The sequence below is a fragment of the Colletotrichum graminicola genome, assembly GCF_000149035.1.
Source record: "Colletotrichum graminicola M1.001 genomic scaffold supercont1.1, whole genome shotgun sequence".
NCBI classification, from domain to species: Eukaryota; Fungi; Ascomycota; class Sordariomycetes; order Glomerellales; family Glomerellaceae; genus Colletotrichum; species Colletotrichum graminicola.
Genome location: NW_007361005.1, coordinates 1,606,245 through 1,623,013, shown reverse-complemented (window position 1 = coordinate 1,623,013; position 16,769 = coordinate 1,606,245). Strand labels below are relative to the sequence as shown.

The window sequence follows — 16,769 nt, the reverse complement described above, 5'->3', positions numbered from 1 at the left end:
CTCTCTCTCTCTCTCTCTCGCCTCATCATCATCTTCTTCTTCTGCCTCATGGTGTTGACCCTGATCGGGACCCAAACGGGCTGGTCCACAACCCAATCTGGACATGATGCAACTCGCAACTCTCCTGTTTTCACACACACACACTCTCTCTCTCCAGCCTCTGCACTCTGCTTGACCATGTAAGCTCATGCATGCTATACACTAACGAAGCCTTGCTGCAAATCTCCCGCACGGCCCTCCCACCTCAAACCCGACCTTTGTCACATAACCTTCGACCGACCATTGTGTGCCGTACTAGCCGCGTCGCCTCCAGGGCCCCTCGTCGTTCCGCGTGCTCCTCGTCTCATCCTTTCTCTGAAGCTTCCTGGAACGCGCCTCGAGGGAGTGATCACGGCAAGGGGTGGGATTTAAGCTCCCATCTTGGCATCTGGAAAACCCGTACAGGTGATCTGAGCCACTCTCCTCTGAGCGTCTTGATTGGTAGCCTTTCCTCTAACCCCCCAAGCTCGTGCCTCCTTATTGAGAGGGCCGACGAAAGCTTGACCGCGAGAACGCGGAGGTCTTGGCCATCACGACCGGATGTGTTGGAAACCAGAGTTCCGTACGAACACGCGAGCCCCTCGGGCAGACGAAGCTTGAGGAAATCCCAAGACCCGTTGAGCCCTTCTTTCCCCTTGCTTGTTGGTTCTGACTGAACGCTACGCTCAACACTCGCCCGCAGAATAGTCGCTTTGCACAGCATCACAAATTGGGCAGGGCTTCCTTTATAATAGAGCCTGATCGACGACCTTGGCGACAAACCGTAACTGTGCTTTGATTTGCCGCGGGGTCACCGACGAAAACTTTACTCTTGAAAAGGGCCTTGCAATAGATTCGATGCCCTATATCATAGATTACACCAGGAACAGAGCCGATCGTGGTTAGCCGCTGACTGCGCCCCCAAGGCCTACCGCCCAGAACTGATGATGTGCCGGGATCAGCATCGTTTGACAAATCTTCCGCTTCTTGGCTCACTATAACGACGGCCGCCAAGCTCCTTACGATCTTCTACCAAGGCGCAAGTCACCCTACGCTGCAAGGGTGCGCCCGAGGGCCGCACTTACGTGTTCAATTTGCGCCAGATAGGCGAAGTTAAAGAAAGCCGGTGCCAGGTGTACAGTACCAACCGTTTTCTTGGCTTTTGGAGGTTTGCCCAATATATTGGTCGTTTCGAATCGCCACTTTGAGCCTCCACCGAGGCCGTGGCCGTAAATCTGAAGAGCTAGGTAGCCCATTGGCCGGCGGTAGAAAGGCGGCTCTTGATAGCTGACTAACGGTCTCATCTGCCGGCATTTGACCTATTGGCCGCCCGCACCGGCGCCCTGTCATGCGCTGTTTAGTAGTAGGTGCCGTGGGTTGGTGATGGACCTGACGAGTATTGCATGACAAGTCCGGTGGTTTAGCACAGCATCATCGCGCCACCTGTATCAAAACAAACTAGAAATCAGAACAGGCGCCGGGCATCACAGGGGTTGCTGCTAACGCGTCCGTCTGCTGGAGACTTGTTGGACTACCTAGAAAGGCCTTCTTTCGGGGAGGGGTTTGGCCCACTTCCTCCTGTGTGAGCTCTCAAGTCAGACACGACCCTGTTTCACGTTGCCAGCGGCTTCAAAAGTGTGTCCACCATCATCACATCGGCTCTCTCCACCTGCCAGGCTGGTTACCTAGGTAGGTAATCTTGCGGCGTTTCAGTCTGTCCGGGCCCGGCACCGGGGATGGTGACGGTGGAATGTGGGCAAGACCCCGTTTCGTCTCTAGTGCAAAAGGTGCCGACACACACCAGCACAATCCCGCTTGCTTTTGGGGCCCCTGGCTCGGGATAGAGATAGAGAGAGGTCTTGGCCATGGAAACTTTCCCAATGTGCGAATTCCCCTACCTACTGAATTAAATGCCCAAGACCGTTTGCTCGGGTCGTAAGTTTGGAGCATGTGCCCAGAGGGTCAGTCCCATCTCCATGGGACGGCCGTGGAGGCGGTGATGGTACTGGCTGCCAGTCATTGTGAGTTCGTGTCATAATGGTTCTGACAAACACACCATCGCAGTGTGCCGTCATGGTTTGCCAAGTATCTTGAGCCCGGATGACTAGACAAGTGAAAGGCGGAGAGGGAGATGGTGGGTGTGCAGAGGGGGCCAAACTGTGGTGACTGCAACCAAAAAGGCGTCACTAAGCCGAGGTGACCACGTAAGCCAGCTCCCACATGTTTCTGGTGTGACGAGATGGGGAACGGCAGCTGTCATAGTGTCAAGACCGAAAGAGGGGGGGAGTTGGGCCGATTTGTAGGTTCGTCTGCACGAAGTGTTCTGGACCGACCACCACATGTTGGTAACAGATGAAATGGTTCCTGGAGGGAGTGTGACATCCCCACAGAACGCTCAAGTCCGATACTTTCGATGACGGCCTCGGAAGGATGGATGCGGGCGACTATGCCGGCCTGCACAGCCACCAAGAGAGATCCCGGAGACTGTGATAGTGTCCTCGAGACAAGGCACGGAAACTGGGGCAGGAATCGAAGGGGGACGGAAGGAAGGACTTGGGACGGGACTGGCCGGGGACGCGGCATCGGTCGGATGGAGTGCGTCCTCGGGGCACCGGGAAGTTGTCGGGTATGGGGGGGGGGGCAATCTCGGGCAGAATGACCACATGTCTCCCGGTGGCGTCATGCGCAGTTCTCCCATCGGCGGTGGGGAATGACTGGGCTGGGTAGTCAGGAGGGGTTCGGGGAAATGGCACTGGAGGGGCTGCTCTCGGTGGGCGCTTTGCCAAACAGCATGGAGAAAGCTCTAGGTAAGTTGATAGGTTATGGTGCAACAAGGGAAAGTTGCGGGAGCATGAGAGTTCACGAGCTTGCATTGTCGGGGGGATGGTAGTGTCGAATGCCGGTTACGACAAAGCATGTGCCCAAGTGATGTATTGCGGGAGAATGCGGCAACCTATGCAAGATTCGAGGCATGGGTCTACCTAGGCGAGAAGTGAGGCACGAGGTGGGTGTGGTACTCTGTGTCACCAGGGCCGTAGGATAACGTGAGTGAGGCTGACTGTGCTTGACACCTGCCAGAATGCGCGAGAGAAAGAGCGCGGATAGATAGAGATAAGTGTTCCTGAGTCATCCGGGCTTCGGGTTGCTATCGCGACATCAACCAAGTGTAGGTAATGTACTGGATCAGCTAGAAAGAGAAAAAGAAGGAAAAATCAATGTCTAGAAACGCCGGGATTCGGCCGGACGTGGCCGGGGCTGGTGACTTCTTTTTTTCTCTTTCTCGAAGAGACACCGCGATGGACCCACCGCAGAGTCCACAATGACTACCTCTTATACCCAGTCATTGATAAACTTATTAGTGAGGGAAACCGCACGCGGGCCCAAGGGAAAGGTAGCTAGGCGCAGCCAAGACTGCACCACCGGCAGCAGCAGGGCACAACGTACAGGTACCTAGGCAACTAGGTAATTAGGAGTAGGTAGGTAGTCTACCGATACTCATCGTCGGTCACTGAATTACATTTGGTTTCTGATCACGTCCAATCATGTGTCGCCTTGGGTGTCCAAGCTTCTCAGATACCGATACCACCAGCGGAGCGCGCCAGCTCTGACCTCACCCCCGTAGCACCTGAAATTTTCTGCGCTTGCGTCCGGATACATAGAAATAATAAAAATTACCGCCTGGTTGAGAGGGTCCAGCCGTCAGCTGCAAATCTTGCTGCGTCAAACACAATCGGGCACCCCCCCCCCAAAGCAGGCTGCCCGCCGCATCCTTATCGTCTCCGAAATTCCCTCCTTCCTCCGATCCTCCTTTCCATCATCCTCTCTTGCCGCAATTGTCGCATTGCCTCTTCATCGTCAACTATCCCAACGTTGTTGGTCACCGGGGACCTCCCTCCCTCTCCATCATCAATTGAAGCAATGGCTTCCTCCTCCAGAGCCATGAACTCCCTTCGCACAACTCACCTCCTCCAGAAGGCTCCGCGCGCTGCCAACGCCGGTCGTAGAACCCTCACTACCTCCTCCAGACAGTCCCTCAGAACCGTCGCCGCGAGGCCGAGAGTCGCCGCCCTTCCCCAAGTCAGCACCGTTACGCGCCAATTCCGCAGAGAATACGCCGATGCAGCTCCCAAGAAGCCCGGCAAGCTTCGCAAGACCTTCAGATGGGCCTGGCGTTTGACCTATCTCTCCGCCCTGGGCCTCTTCGCCTACATCGGATACGTCGTCTACGATGACAGACACCCCGAGGAGCAGCTTGAGCTCGACCCCAGCAAGAAGACGATCGTCATTCTCGGTAGGTTGCTTCGCCAGCGAGCAGAAGCTTGTGCACCATGCTAACCTAACCATAGGCACTGGCTGGGGATCCGTCTCTCTGTTGAAGAAGCTCGACACCGAAAACTACAACGTCGTCGTCATCTCGCCCAGAAACTATTTCCTCTTCACCCCCCTTCTCCCCTCGTGCACGACCGGCACCATCGAGCATCGCTCCATCATGGAGCCCATCCGCGCCATCCTCCGTCACAAGAGGGCCCCCGTCAAGTTCTACGAAGCCGAGGCCAGCTCCATCGATCCCGATAGAAAGGTGGTCAAGATTCTGGATACGTCGGAAATTAAGGGCTCCATGTCCGAGACCGAGGTCGCCTACGACATGCTGGTCGTCGGTGTTGGAGCTGAGAACGCCACCTTCGGCATCCCGGGTGTGCGTGAGAACTCTTGCTTCTTGAAGGAGATTGGCGACGCCCAGGCTATTCGCAAGAAGATCATGGACTGCGTCGAGACCGCCGCCTTCAAGGACCAGTCCGCCGAGGACGTCAACCGTCTCATGCACATGGTTGTCGTCGGCGGTGGCCCTACTGGTGTCGAGTTCGCTGGTGAGCTCCAGGACTTTTTCGAGGAGGACATCAAGCGTCTTGTTCCCGAAATCGCCGACCGTTTCAAGGTCACCTTGATCGAGGCTCTCCCCAACGTTCTTCCTTCCTTCTCCAAGCAGCTCATTGAGTACACCGAGAAGACCTTCAAGGAGGAGAAGATTGACATCTTGACCAAGACCATGGTCAAGAACGTCACCGACACCCACGTTCAGGCTGAAGCTACTGGCCCCGATGGAAAGAAGCAGACCCTCACTATTCCCTACGGTCTTCTCGTCTGGGCCACTGGCAATGCCGTTCGCCCCATTGTCCGCGACCTCATTTCCAAAATCCCCGCCCAGAAGGACTCTCGCCGCGGCCTGGCCGTCAACGAGTACCTCGTTGTCCAGGGCACCCGTGACATATGGGCCATTGGCGACTGCGCCGTCGCTGGATACGCCCCTACTGCCCAGGTTGCCGCTCAGGAAGGTAGCTTCCTGGCTAGACTGTTCAACAACATGGCCAGAACAGAGACTGTCGAGGCTCGCGTCCGGGAGCTCAGCAAGGACCTCAACTTGAAGCCCGGCAACGCCGCCGAGGTTGCCAAGGAGATCGAGGCCCATGAGCGCCAGCTCCGTCGCATCAAGGACATCAAGCCCTTCCACTACTCTCACCAAGGCAGCATGGCCTACATTGGTAGCGAGAAGGCCGTCGCTGACGTCAGCTGGTGGAACGGCAATATTGCCAGCGGTGGCAGCATGACCTACCTCTTCTGGCGCAGCGCCTACCTTTCCATGTGCTTCAGCAGTAAGTTTTATATCCTTGGCCAGAAGGTTATGTCCAATATCTAACCTTGTGCAGCTCGCAACCGCCTGCTTGTCGTCAACGACTGGCTCAAGTCCAAGGTCTTTGGTCGCGATATTTCACGAGAATAAGCTCCGATCGTTCTTGGCGTTAATGATGCATTTATCCCGCCTCCCGACGCTGGGATAATTCACGTCTTTGTTTCTTTTGTGCCCATGTACTCTCTTCGCTACTTGTTTGTTTATGGTGTCTGAAGCGAAACGATAGATCGGATCGGCTTTAATGGCTGGCTGGAAATGATAGACTAGGTAGAACTGGACACACGGTCATCCCAAAGGGGGAAACACATACACATACACACGGCTACCCCTGGATGAGTTGTCGGTTTTTGCTAATAACACCTGTACAATGCTGCTATCTAGGGCCACGGCCGGGCCGCTGGGCGCGTGAGAATTGAATAATGAACAACCCCAGCGACGGTGCCGAGTAGGCCAACTTCAGGTGTCCAATATTAAGCTGTATTTTTATTTCAACAAGGGTGGAACACCGCACTTGGTAAGCTGTTTGCTTGCGCGCGCACGCCAATCAGCACAAAGTCCCCTGTGAGACACAAGTAAACATGTCGCTGCCGACTGCGTACCGGGCCGGGCTCCGGAAATCCCGCGCTGGCTCCTAGATCGTCCGTTTTTGGACCGCTATCGCAGTCCGAGACCCCCCTCCGCCGGCACTCATCCAAGAGCGCGGAAAGCTGCGGTAGTTTCGGCTCATCCCGCCGTGGACTCAATGGCCTGGCCAGCGTCGTCAACGCCATAGTTCGCCCGCCTCCTTCCCATCGATTCTGATTGATGGCCTGCCTTCGCCTAGTCCACGCGCAGGCTTTACATGTGGTTTGGACTGGATGGTGGACCTCGGCAACGCGTCCGCAGCTCGTGGTGTCGCCGAGATGCCGGATCCAGGACAGGGAGAGGAGAGAAAAGACCGCTGGATGGGGAAGGAGGGGCTCCCGAGGGAGCCTCGCCAGGGGCTGCTGGCTTTGGCGGTGGGCGTCTGGAGAATCCGTCTGGCGCTGACGATGCTTTGTCTGGCGTGCCTGCGGTAGATACCGGCAGTCACATGCCAGCTCTCATCATTATCATCATCATCATCCTCACACCGTCGCTCGCTCGATAGGCCGGGCCAGAGCTCGGTTAGGTCATTCTCAAAGCAAGAAAAATCAAAGGCTTTCCATTGCCCTAACATTGCTTGACGTACTGGTGGAAACAAGCTTCCCGCCTTTCCAGAAGCGATGGGCCAAACTCCACGCATTGAAGCCTCTCTCCACAGCACTCGGTCTAGGTCTCGCATCGTAGTGGGCATCAACAGACCGCCCTAAAAGTCAAAAGTACAATTTTATATCCCTACATTCTGGCCAACAGACTATTGATGGGCTATCGAATGCCGTTTGTGAGGAACCTTGCAATTGGTTCACAAGACACTCCAGAGTCTTCCCGATCATCTGCGTCCTTCAGCCGTGTCAAGACACCTCCTAGCTTTCCATATAACTTTCTCTCTTTTTTGGTTTCTTGACCTATTTGCGGGCGATACTTGTACGTCCCCCGATATAGGCAATTGCCTCTGGATCTTAGTCGTCTCAATTGCCGAGTTCCGCCTCGAGCGCCATTCGCAGTTCGTCTTCCAGTGTGCCACCGCGGAACTTTGACGACAGACTGTAGTTTTCGTCTCGGAGTCTCTTGATCTCGGCCTCGGCCTTTTTCTGCTTCTCGATGGTCTCCCGCTTCTCGCGGAGGTGTTCGCAGCGCTCGCTTCCAAGTCGGGTTACCTGGGCCGTGTTCTTTTCCTCCAAGAGCCGCATCTCGACGACCAACTTGGCGTACTTGTCGTGACTCTCGTCCAGTCCTTTCTGTGCCTCGCTGAGTTCTGCTCTGGCCCCTACGCTTGCCTGGAGGGCGCTGAGAAGGTCGCTTTGGAGTTTGTCATGCGATACTTGGCAGCCTTTGTGCTCTTCTCCGAGGCTTTCGGTATCTTTCTTGAGCTGGGCGACCTCATCTCGATATCTCATCTCGCTTTTCGTGGCGCTGTCCAATTCCTTTTGTAGCTCCTCGCGCTCCTGCACGAGATTGGTCTTCTCCACCTGAGCCTGGTCTCGAAGATTGTCCAGTTCGGCCTTGACCTCTTTGACTTCCTCCTCGGCCTTGGCCCTTTGCAGGTTTGCATGGCTTACTTTCTGTTGGGCGTGTTCAAGATCCCTGGAAAATTGGCATCTGGTCTCACCCATTTCACGCCGAACTTTTTCTTGGGCAGTCATATCCTCGACAATCTTCTCGAGAAGAAGCCTCTGCTCGCTTTCGTTCTTCGATTTCTATTTGCGCATGCTGTTGACGGTTTTCATGAGCTGGTTGCGATGGTTGAGGATGTCTTGACATTTCTGATAGCTCTTGTCGAGTTTTGTTTGCAGACGGTGTAAAAATTCGTTGCTGTGGCTGTGATTCTTTTTGTAGTGATCAAACTCCCCTTGGGTGCCATCAAGCTTTTCCACAATCGCTCGATATCTACCCAGTGTATGCCGAAGGTCGTCTTTGATAATATCAAGGTTCCTTTGAAGATGATCTCTCTCAGCGATGACACCCGCAAGGATTTTCTCGGCCTCGGCATGGGTCGAGCTGAAGTCATAGGTTATATCCGAGCCAAGCTGTAGCAAAGCAACACCCTGCTTGACAATATTGACATGCACTCGACGACGTTTCCGGTCGTTTAACGCTGTCTGGTGGTCATTGTCTGGGGGGCTCGCGGAAGCGGGAGGGCTCCACGTGAATGAGTGAGAGCCATCGCCTGTACCGAAGGCGAACTCTATACCGCCAGGCTGAAGCACAGAGGCAGTCTGGTGGTGAGGCTCCATGACTTGGATGAATTTTCCTTCGTGGATTGGAAGAGGACGTTATTTTCAACGTAATATTTTGCGCTGGTTTTCTCCTTCCCACGTCTCGGAGGGGTACTCCGAACTTCTATGATAGTAGTCAGCAGGTAGTATTCCTTCGCCTGATAAAGTATGGCGATGGGAATATCTTTTGACAACCCTTGCACAAACCTGCGGAGAAATAGCTTGGGAGTTGTGAGTATGGGAAGGCTGTGAACGTGAGTCCCTGGTAACTGGAAAGAGCAGAGGTGTATGCAGTAAAGGACGGGCAGGTGCAAAAGCAAGAAGTGAGGGAGCACCTGACTCTACCTACCTGCCTGCCTGCCTGCCTGTCTAGCTACCTAGCTACCTAGCTAAGGCACGCACGAACTTCGAGGCATACTCACCTGGTCCTTCCCAAATGATATCTTCCGGAATTCATCTTGAGCCCCGAATGAGCCATATCCATTCCAGGGACACCTCTTAATCAGTGACAAACTCTTAGTGAGCATTTTATGGACCAATAAATCAGCGAAATGCCATGCCGTTAGAACCTCTTTTTATCTATATAGATATGATGACATGTCCGACGCTGTGTATCTCTACATTTCAGATTGAAGCTTTAAGTCACTTCAATATTCGGCTTTTATTTCATCGCAACCTCTCACCTGGAGCCTATGATGCTGGCAGTCACCAAAGCAGCACTCAATTACATGGGGAGTTGTGTCTCCTCGTCCTCTATAGCCCAGTTGCCAGTGTTCCCATCTCACCCACTACACCACATGCAAGTGTAAGATCTTTCGTTGTCGCAACCACTATAACTGACAGTCTGCAACTGGGCTATCGAGTCCTTTTAGAGCAAGGACGAGAAATTGAGAATCGGCTGCAGAAGTGGAAGCAGAAGAAGCCACCGTAGTGATTACCATACGGGAGAGAAACAATAGTAGGAACAAGTATCATTTCGAGTGTCCCGGCAGAAATGGGCATCTGAGGCTCAAGCATGCACACAGACACCGAGACCCATACGTCTGTATCGACAACTTTCATTGGTCAAAGCGAGGTGCTGCTTGTCCACGGAGAATATTCGTGGTATATCATTTTTAACAAACGTCGACACGCTCGATTACTTTTTCATTCGTTTCCCTGTCACCCATTCGCTCCAAAACTCCCTGCCCGACAGGCAGCGAGAGAGAGCCACGGTCCGATATCCAAGACACTCGGACCAAAGCGGGCAAAATGATACGACCGAGTTACCAGTTTATGCACCCATTATTTGGAAATAACAATCAAAAACAACATGACCAAAACTACGGCTGCAAAAGGTCAAAACACTCGCACTCTGCCCAAAGCCAGAATCGAACTGGCGATCTTCTCATGTCGTGTTCACTCTCCCAGTCCTCGGACTGGGCCAGCCTGTACTAGTGAGACGCTTTACCACTGAGCCATTCGGGCATTTTCCTTGTGCTGGCAGCACGAGGCAGCGGTTCGGATTATGACTGCAATGTGGAACCTCGGGGTCGCGAACGGGGCGAGCATCGTAGCCCTAACATTGGGCTTCAAGGGCTGGAGCGGCATGGAGTTGAGGCTGCTAGGTGGGGGTAATGCGGGATGCTGGACATGGGTCAGATAGATGTCCATGGAGTAGCCCAGGATACGGGCTAGACAGCAGAGCGAGAGCAGTTTGGTGTACTATGGGAATTTGATATCCCACTTGGCCTTCCAACCGGGTTTTCTATGCAAGAGGTAAGTGGACTCGGCCGTGTCGTCACCTCAAGTAAGTAGCTCATCAAAAGACAACTCGACCAACTGGACACCTGCCATTCGAGCAAGCCATCCGAATGAGCAAAGCTAAGGTAGATAGCTCTTCAGATGGCCAACGCCGTTGCATGCTTCACACGCGGATCCCAGTCACGAAATTCTATACACTTTCATGCACGCGATTCAGCCCCATCTATACTAACTTGACATGTGAGTTTCAGAAGTCCCTGGATCAGCTTGCCCGCCACACCCAATCTCGCCCGCCTTAGTCGTGAGCATCCAAGATGCACCGTTACGAACACACAATGCCCAGTTGGTCCCGTCGGACAGCCCGAGAAACCACTATACCTGCAACTTGGCGTCATATATCTATTGTTTTCAGCTGCATCAATTCAACTCCCCAATCCTCAGACTAGTATGAGATACCTCCCCGTATCTCGCCTCCCCCCGCAAACCAGTCTCGAACGACCTCGCCCGGCCGCGCATCCCGTCCCCACCCTTCATTGCGCCCAAAACACCAAACACTTGTCAAAGGCGAAGATCAATCGAACGGGTGGGGGCTTTATCCCAAGCGCTGAGGTCCTAACTCGGCCCGCTTAGAAAAAACAATTCCGCGCCAAAGGAGGCGGTCGGGCGGTCGGCTCGTCAAAATGAAGGACAATACGGATAAGCATCATAAGAGCATCCGGGAGTGCATTTGCCTGGTGAGACGGCTTTGCCAGGCTCACCATTGAACAATCTCCCCCTTCCGACCCGTACGCTGTAACTTCCCTTACTCGAGGTCACTTCACAGAGAGGAACCCCAGGAGCATCAGGAGGGTCATGGGGCAAAAGCACCACAAAGAACGGGTGCTTCAATCGGCATACGCTTGGTGCACAGTTTAGCGGCGCATCTGATACATCACAACCCTCCAAAACCTCGTATCTCTCCCCCCTTCGCCACCGCCGCCCGCAAGAAAAGCCTTAATCGTGCCAGCACCACCTACTTTCCAAACGCAAACGGGGGGGAGGAGGCTTTCCTGCTTCCAAAGGGCTTATTGTCCAAGATTCCCGGGTCCTCACCTCCGCTCCGTCCCGGCGTTGCATCCGAACCTCCTTCGACCCCCCAAAATAGGTCCACATACCACGAACGGAAACCTGCTCAAGCCCATTCCCGTGCTCCCCATCAAGCTCCTTGATAAGACTCAAAAAGGAGGCACCGACCAGTAGATCATCGCGCACCATTCCAGACAGCGCTCCGTCCAGGATTTCCTCGCCCCTAACTTTGACTCAATACCACACACACCAAAACCTCCGGCAATATCCAGTCCCCACATCCTCTTCAGCCGTCCGAACGAGCATCTCACGTTCTTCAACGGCCTTCCAAGAAACAACACACCAACCCCCAAACCCACCGCACTGAGACAGCCTACCCGGCCCTCCGTGGTACCCGAGGACAACTACGATACCAACCCCGTGCCAGTAACAAAGCAATACGTACCTAGGCAGTCAAGGGTAACTCCACCCCCCGGTCTTTCTCCCGGAATCTGTGCCGATACTGCTCCAGGGGGACGGAGGGAGGACCCGACGAATAGAGAAGTACCCGCACCCTTTCCCTAGGTACTGTACTCCGTATGTACGCCATCTCCCGCCCAAGCATCACACCCAGAGAGTACAGTCTCACCATTGCTTCCTTCTCCACCCCTTTCGGCCCATGCTCGTGTCGACCCTGGAGCCGCGAGTCGTCCCATCCTGAGGCGGATGCACATTCTTCTAGAAGGTCAGTAACAGGCGAGTCTGGCGACCATCCTTGACGCGATCGTCCCCTCCCACCTTGACCTGTGGTGAGAACCCCTACGCCAATAAGTGAGCGTCATTCTTCCCACCACATCGTCCTATTCTCGTACGCTTGCGGGCTCGTTCCATGTATCGGGTCATTTGCCTCCGCGCTCGGGAGAAAGGGACGAGCATTCGTTCGACATTGCAAGGTCACGGTCTCGATCAGAACGGCAAATGGTGAAAGTCGATGTGAAGAATTGAAAACAGCTCCTTTTTGATAGCTCCCGCGACTCCTTTGATCGCATTGAGCAGATGCCGCCACCCAAATACCCAAAAAAATTCCCTGCCACCTTCCGACTGTTGGTTACACGCTCGCTCTACTCCAGTTCAAGCCATCTTCCATAGACCGTGACACACTCAGGCACCGCACCCATCCCCCGGGTCCCGCTTAAACCCTGCGCAAGCCCCATCCAGAGCCTGCTTAGATCCCCAAGAGCAATCGATTCCAACAGCTTTGCCAAAAAAAAAAAAAAGGACCGACGAATCCCTGGGCGGGGATCTCGTTCTTTCGAGGTCTTGGAGCTCGTACATGAAAAGCAAAAAATAAGAAACAATATTGCTCGGATCCACCTTTCGAAGTCGGACCAGTCCAGGGACAACTGCAAGACGAAACACTTTCCGTGGAGGAAATCCCCCGCCCAGTCGAACCCACTCTGTGTTTCCGTGGTAGTGTCCCAAAACAGTCGTGTCTCTTCCGCGCAGCGCTATGCAGGTGAACCCCAACTCCGGTATCCTTTGGTCCTGTCGGGATCGCCAGCCCCGCGTCCTACGCACGGCCAGTGTTCGCTCAGTCAATCGGTTGGGAAATCAGTCAAATCGACGAAGGGCAACCTTCGAGTATGATCAGTAAAGGTATCGCCCCCTAAATGATACCACCGGGCGGATCATATCCCATTGTCGCGCCTCTAGCCCCAAGTCCGGCGCTTCCTGGCTGTTCTGATGACGGATCGACTTGTGCGTTGTTCGTCTTCCGCAACATAAACATGGGCTTCTTGCCCTCCTTATCCAATTGCTTGAACAGGATAAGAGGCTTTTCTTCCAGCCCCAAACAGCGCTCCTGATCACCGTAGACAATGTAGAGCGCGTATTGGTCCCAAGGCGCATTAATCTGGTACTTTTTGAGAGCGGCTGGCAGGACCTTGTAGCACGGATCGTCCATGCTAACTCGGAACGACTTGAAGATCTCGACGGACGCGTTGCTCGTACTCGGCGTATCGGGGGCGGGGGTCGGTCCACGTTTCGGTGCAGTGGCTTGTTCGCGAGCCTTGTATCCGTGGTCGTTCTCGGCAAAAGTTGATCGTGAGGAAGGGGTGGGGACTTCCGAGCGGTCGGAGCGATAAGATCGTGAACCCAGCGTTGCACCACCATGCGTAGGAGGAGATGTTGGCGAGGGCATGTTTGGAGACGGGTAGCCGGGCGAGGTAGCCGTAGCTGAACCGTTCATGGCTGCAAGGTGCGACGATGACAAGACGGCTCGCTCCGCGGCATTTGACGGGTCCAGCGTTTGTTCCATCGACCTCTCGTGGGTCGTTTGCAGATGTGATGGCGAGCTGCTCTTGGGCGTCGTTCCCAGCATAATCCTCTTGGTGGAGTACTGGCGTTGCAGGTTCATCGACTGGGCTGAAGAAGGCGTCGGTGCCGGTGGCGATACAGTGTCGTAACCGTAATTCTGGTTGTTGTTATTGCTGTTATTGCTGTTGCTGTTGCTGTTGCTGTTGCTGTTGCTGTTGCTGTTGCTGTTGCTGTTGCTGTTGCTGTTGTTGTTGTTGTTGTTGTTGTTGTTGTTGTTGGAGACATTCGGTAATGGTTGTGACGAGTCCTTTGCTAGACGCAACGCAGGCAGCATATCCTCCCGCAGCCGCCTGAAATCTTCTGACAGTCTACGCAGGTCCTTCTCCACCAGGCTCATCCTCTCGTCTCGCAAGCGGAGCTGCTCGACCAGGTGTTTGATATCCTTAAGGGTGGCTGTCGCATACTGAGCTTCTGCATCGGCAGCTACAAAGGGAATCCAAAGGTCAGCAGGGAGTTAGTGGGGGTTCAGAACGCGGCATCACCTACACAGAGGCACATAGTGGTCGCTTTCTATGGGGATGTCCTGGGCCTTCTTTACGTCGTAGACACTCTTCAGGATAGTAAGGCGATGACCGACACTGGCGATGCCCATGGACTTGAGGTCGTCATGCTGTAAAGCAACCAAGGCTTCGCCGACAATTTCGTTCTCTGACGAAGGGTATGAGTCAGTCAGGCGTCACAATAGCGCGCGGGGAAGGGACGGTGGCGGAGAAGGTTCAACTTACCAACGAAGTTATCGGCATACTGCGGCAGGCCGATTGTGCTGATAAAGTCGGCGCACTCATCGGCAGTCCACTCAGAGATGATGGTTTCGGGTAGGCGGTCGGCACTACTGCGGTGGCCGTAGGTGGTGGGTGTGTGCTCGCTGGAAGAGGGGAGCTCGGAGTCGATTGGTGATCCCTCGTCATCGGCGACAGGCGAGTTGGGCCCAAGACTGCGCTCATATTCGTCGTCGGCGTCCGACTCTGCGTAGACGCCCGAGTCGAAATTCATGGCTAGCGTCGATGGGCTGTCGGGCGGATCAGAGGCAAGGAAGGCGAGGAGAGAAGGCGCAACAGCTCGTCGGAACGGAGATAAGGCGACGGCAGTGGGGGTTGCGGCAATCAGCGAGAGAGAGAGAGAGAGAGAGAGAGAGAGAGAGAGAGAGAGAGAGAGAGAGAGAGAGAGATCGAAACGGAGGAGAAGGAAAGGCTGGAGGACGAAGAGGAATCGGGGATGTCGAGTATCGAGAAGCGCCGGGGGTGCCCTCAGGGTAAGAAGGTCGTGAGGGCGGCTGCGGGGGCCCGTTGCAGAAGAGATTGGAGGTGTGGAAGCAGCGCACAGAATCGGGCTGACAAAGGAGGAATCACGGGCATTGGTTCCTCTCGCGGCTTGTCGGTATTCCTGGCCGACTTTCGTTGGAAGGTTGATGTCAAGAGAAGGGGAGGAAGAGAAAGAGAGAGGAGATGGCGGTAAAAGGCGTGAGTGCAAAAGAGGCTCAATCTGATGCACGCTACTCAGAGAGACTAAGATGGTAAGTAGGTAGCCGGGGCAGACTGCAAGAGTTGGAAGGACAAGTCAGGTTCGAAGATGGGATCGCCGTTCGGGCTTGGGCTCAGGCGAATAAAGGTGGACGAGAGCGTTTGGCATCGGTAGGCAACAGCAGCAGTAACAGCGGTAACAGCAACTGCAGCGGGGGGACCTGGCCTGGACCTGAATTGGATTTTGGCGTGCTGCAGGCGGGGGGCGCTGCTTTGGTGTAATGGGACTTGTGGAGGAGTACTTTGTACCACTCACTGTATCGTACACTACAAGAGTAAATAAGGTACCTACCTTGGTAGGTAGGTAGGTAGGTAGAAGGGGGGAGAAGGGGGAAAAGTACGTAGACATTTGCAGTACATGTGGTTCTGTGGAGAGCGCAGCGTTGTTGGAGGTACCTTCCCTGATGGTTTCCCTCCCCGTCAGCTGTTCCCTGTGTCGCGGTGGGGGTCCAGTTTTAGTGCGAGTGTTCGCCTAGGTCAAGGCACCGCACTGGAGCTGCAGGTACGTAAGTAGGTATCGGTACGATGCAGGAAAGCCAGTGAGAGGAGTGCTCCGGTGCCTCAGTGGCAACAGGTAGCGTAATAGATATGGAAGAGATCCTGGCAGGATGAAAAGCAAACAAGCAACCTTTGGAAGCATCAGCCTCCGGAACCTCAGTTTCTTCTTTTCTTTTGTACTTTGTTTTATTTTATTTTAAATATCGTTTTTCTTATATGAAGTACCCGGTAAATGTTGTACGCTCGCACTCGGGATACAGCCTTGACAGAGGAGATGTTGCAGAAAGCCGCCCTCATCTCGTACTATCGTATCATGTACGACCAACATTTGCATTTGCCGCCACCCCTCTTACTGTGCTGTCCCCTTGACAGTGCATGGCATATCGCAGGCATTTGTCGGCGCCAATATCATCTCCCATGCTGTTGCAAAACGCAATGTCCGTCTGGATGCCACCACCATTACTACCACGGGGACCACCAAGCAAAACCAAAGGGGCGAGTTGCGCCGTGCCACAACCATTAGTCGACCCATTATCGCGGCCCCGAAAGCATGTTAGCGCCCAGGGGAGGAGGGGTGTGTTATCCCTGGGCCATTGACTCGGTCCAATTGCCTGCTTGATGTCGCGCTCTACTTCGAGAAGCGGTTAATCGTCAGATAGCGTGCGTAGCAAGCAGATCCTTGGCGAGACCTTTCCCTGCCTGCCACCCCATTTATTAATCGCCATGGAACTCGCTCTTATCACCACGACGAGGCATATATACGTCTTCCGCTGGTCCATGTAGCCGACGCGGAGCACCGCCTTGCTGCGTGGGCAGCTGAAGCTGAAGCGGTTGCCATATGTCTTAGGTCTGACGAGACAGAAGCAAGTAGACGGAGAGAGTCAATCTCCGGGCAAATGTCGACGGGTTTTCGTTGCAACCCCATTGGTATGTTCCAGAAGCCAAGCCGTCTGCATGTCTCTCTTTTTCAACCGGATCAATACGCGCAAGGAAACGTGCCGCGCCAGAACACGGACAAAAGAAGCAAAGAAACAAGAAAGAAAA

General features: G+C 54.3%; 3 protein-coding genes and 1 non-coding gene across 4 annotated transcripts; 1 reads left to right on the top strand and 3 right to left on the bottom strand.

Moving 5' to 3' along the window:
• Positions 1-3,936: 3,936 nt before the first annotated feature.
• Positions 3,937-5,797, top strand: GLRG_00427 (uncharacterized protein; the record flags this gene model as incomplete). Its single annotated transcript, XM_008091112.1, has 3 exons — positions 3,937-4,309; positions 4,365-5,669; positions 5,724-5,797. 3 exons carry the CDS (start codon positions 3,937-3,939, stop codon positions 5,795-5,797), a joined length of 1,752 nt encoding a protein of 583 aa, XP_008089303.1.
• Positions 5,798-7,296: 1,499 nt separating this feature from the next.
• Positions 7,297-8,562, bottom strand: GLRG_00426 (uncharacterized protein; the record flags this gene model as incomplete). The annotated part of the gene is made up of 2 exons (XM_008091111.1): positions 7,297-7,912; positions 8,174-8,562. The coding sequence occupies 2 exons, from the start codon at positions 8,560-8,562 to the stop codon at positions 7,297-7,299; spliced, it is 1,005 nt and encodes a 334-aa protein (XP_008089302.1).
• Positions 8,563-9,899: 1,337 nt separating this feature from the next.
• On the bottom strand, positions 9,900-10,011 carry GLRG_13015. Its single transcript has one exon. It is a non-coding gene; the product is annotated as a tRNA-Thr (tRNA).
• A 2,986-nt stretch (positions 10,012-12,997) lies between these two features.
• Positions 12,998-14,700, bottom strand: GLRG_00425 (SAM domain-containing protein; the record flags this gene model as incomplete). The annotated part of the gene is made up of 3 exons (XM_008091110.1): positions 12,998-14,130; positions 14,194-14,355; positions 14,433-14,700. The coding sequence occupies 3 exons, from the start codon at positions 14,698-14,700 to the stop codon at positions 12,998-13,000; spliced, it is 1,563 nt and encodes a 520-aa protein (XP_008089301.1).
• Between the last annotated feature and the right edge of the window lie 2,069 nt (positions 14,701-16,769).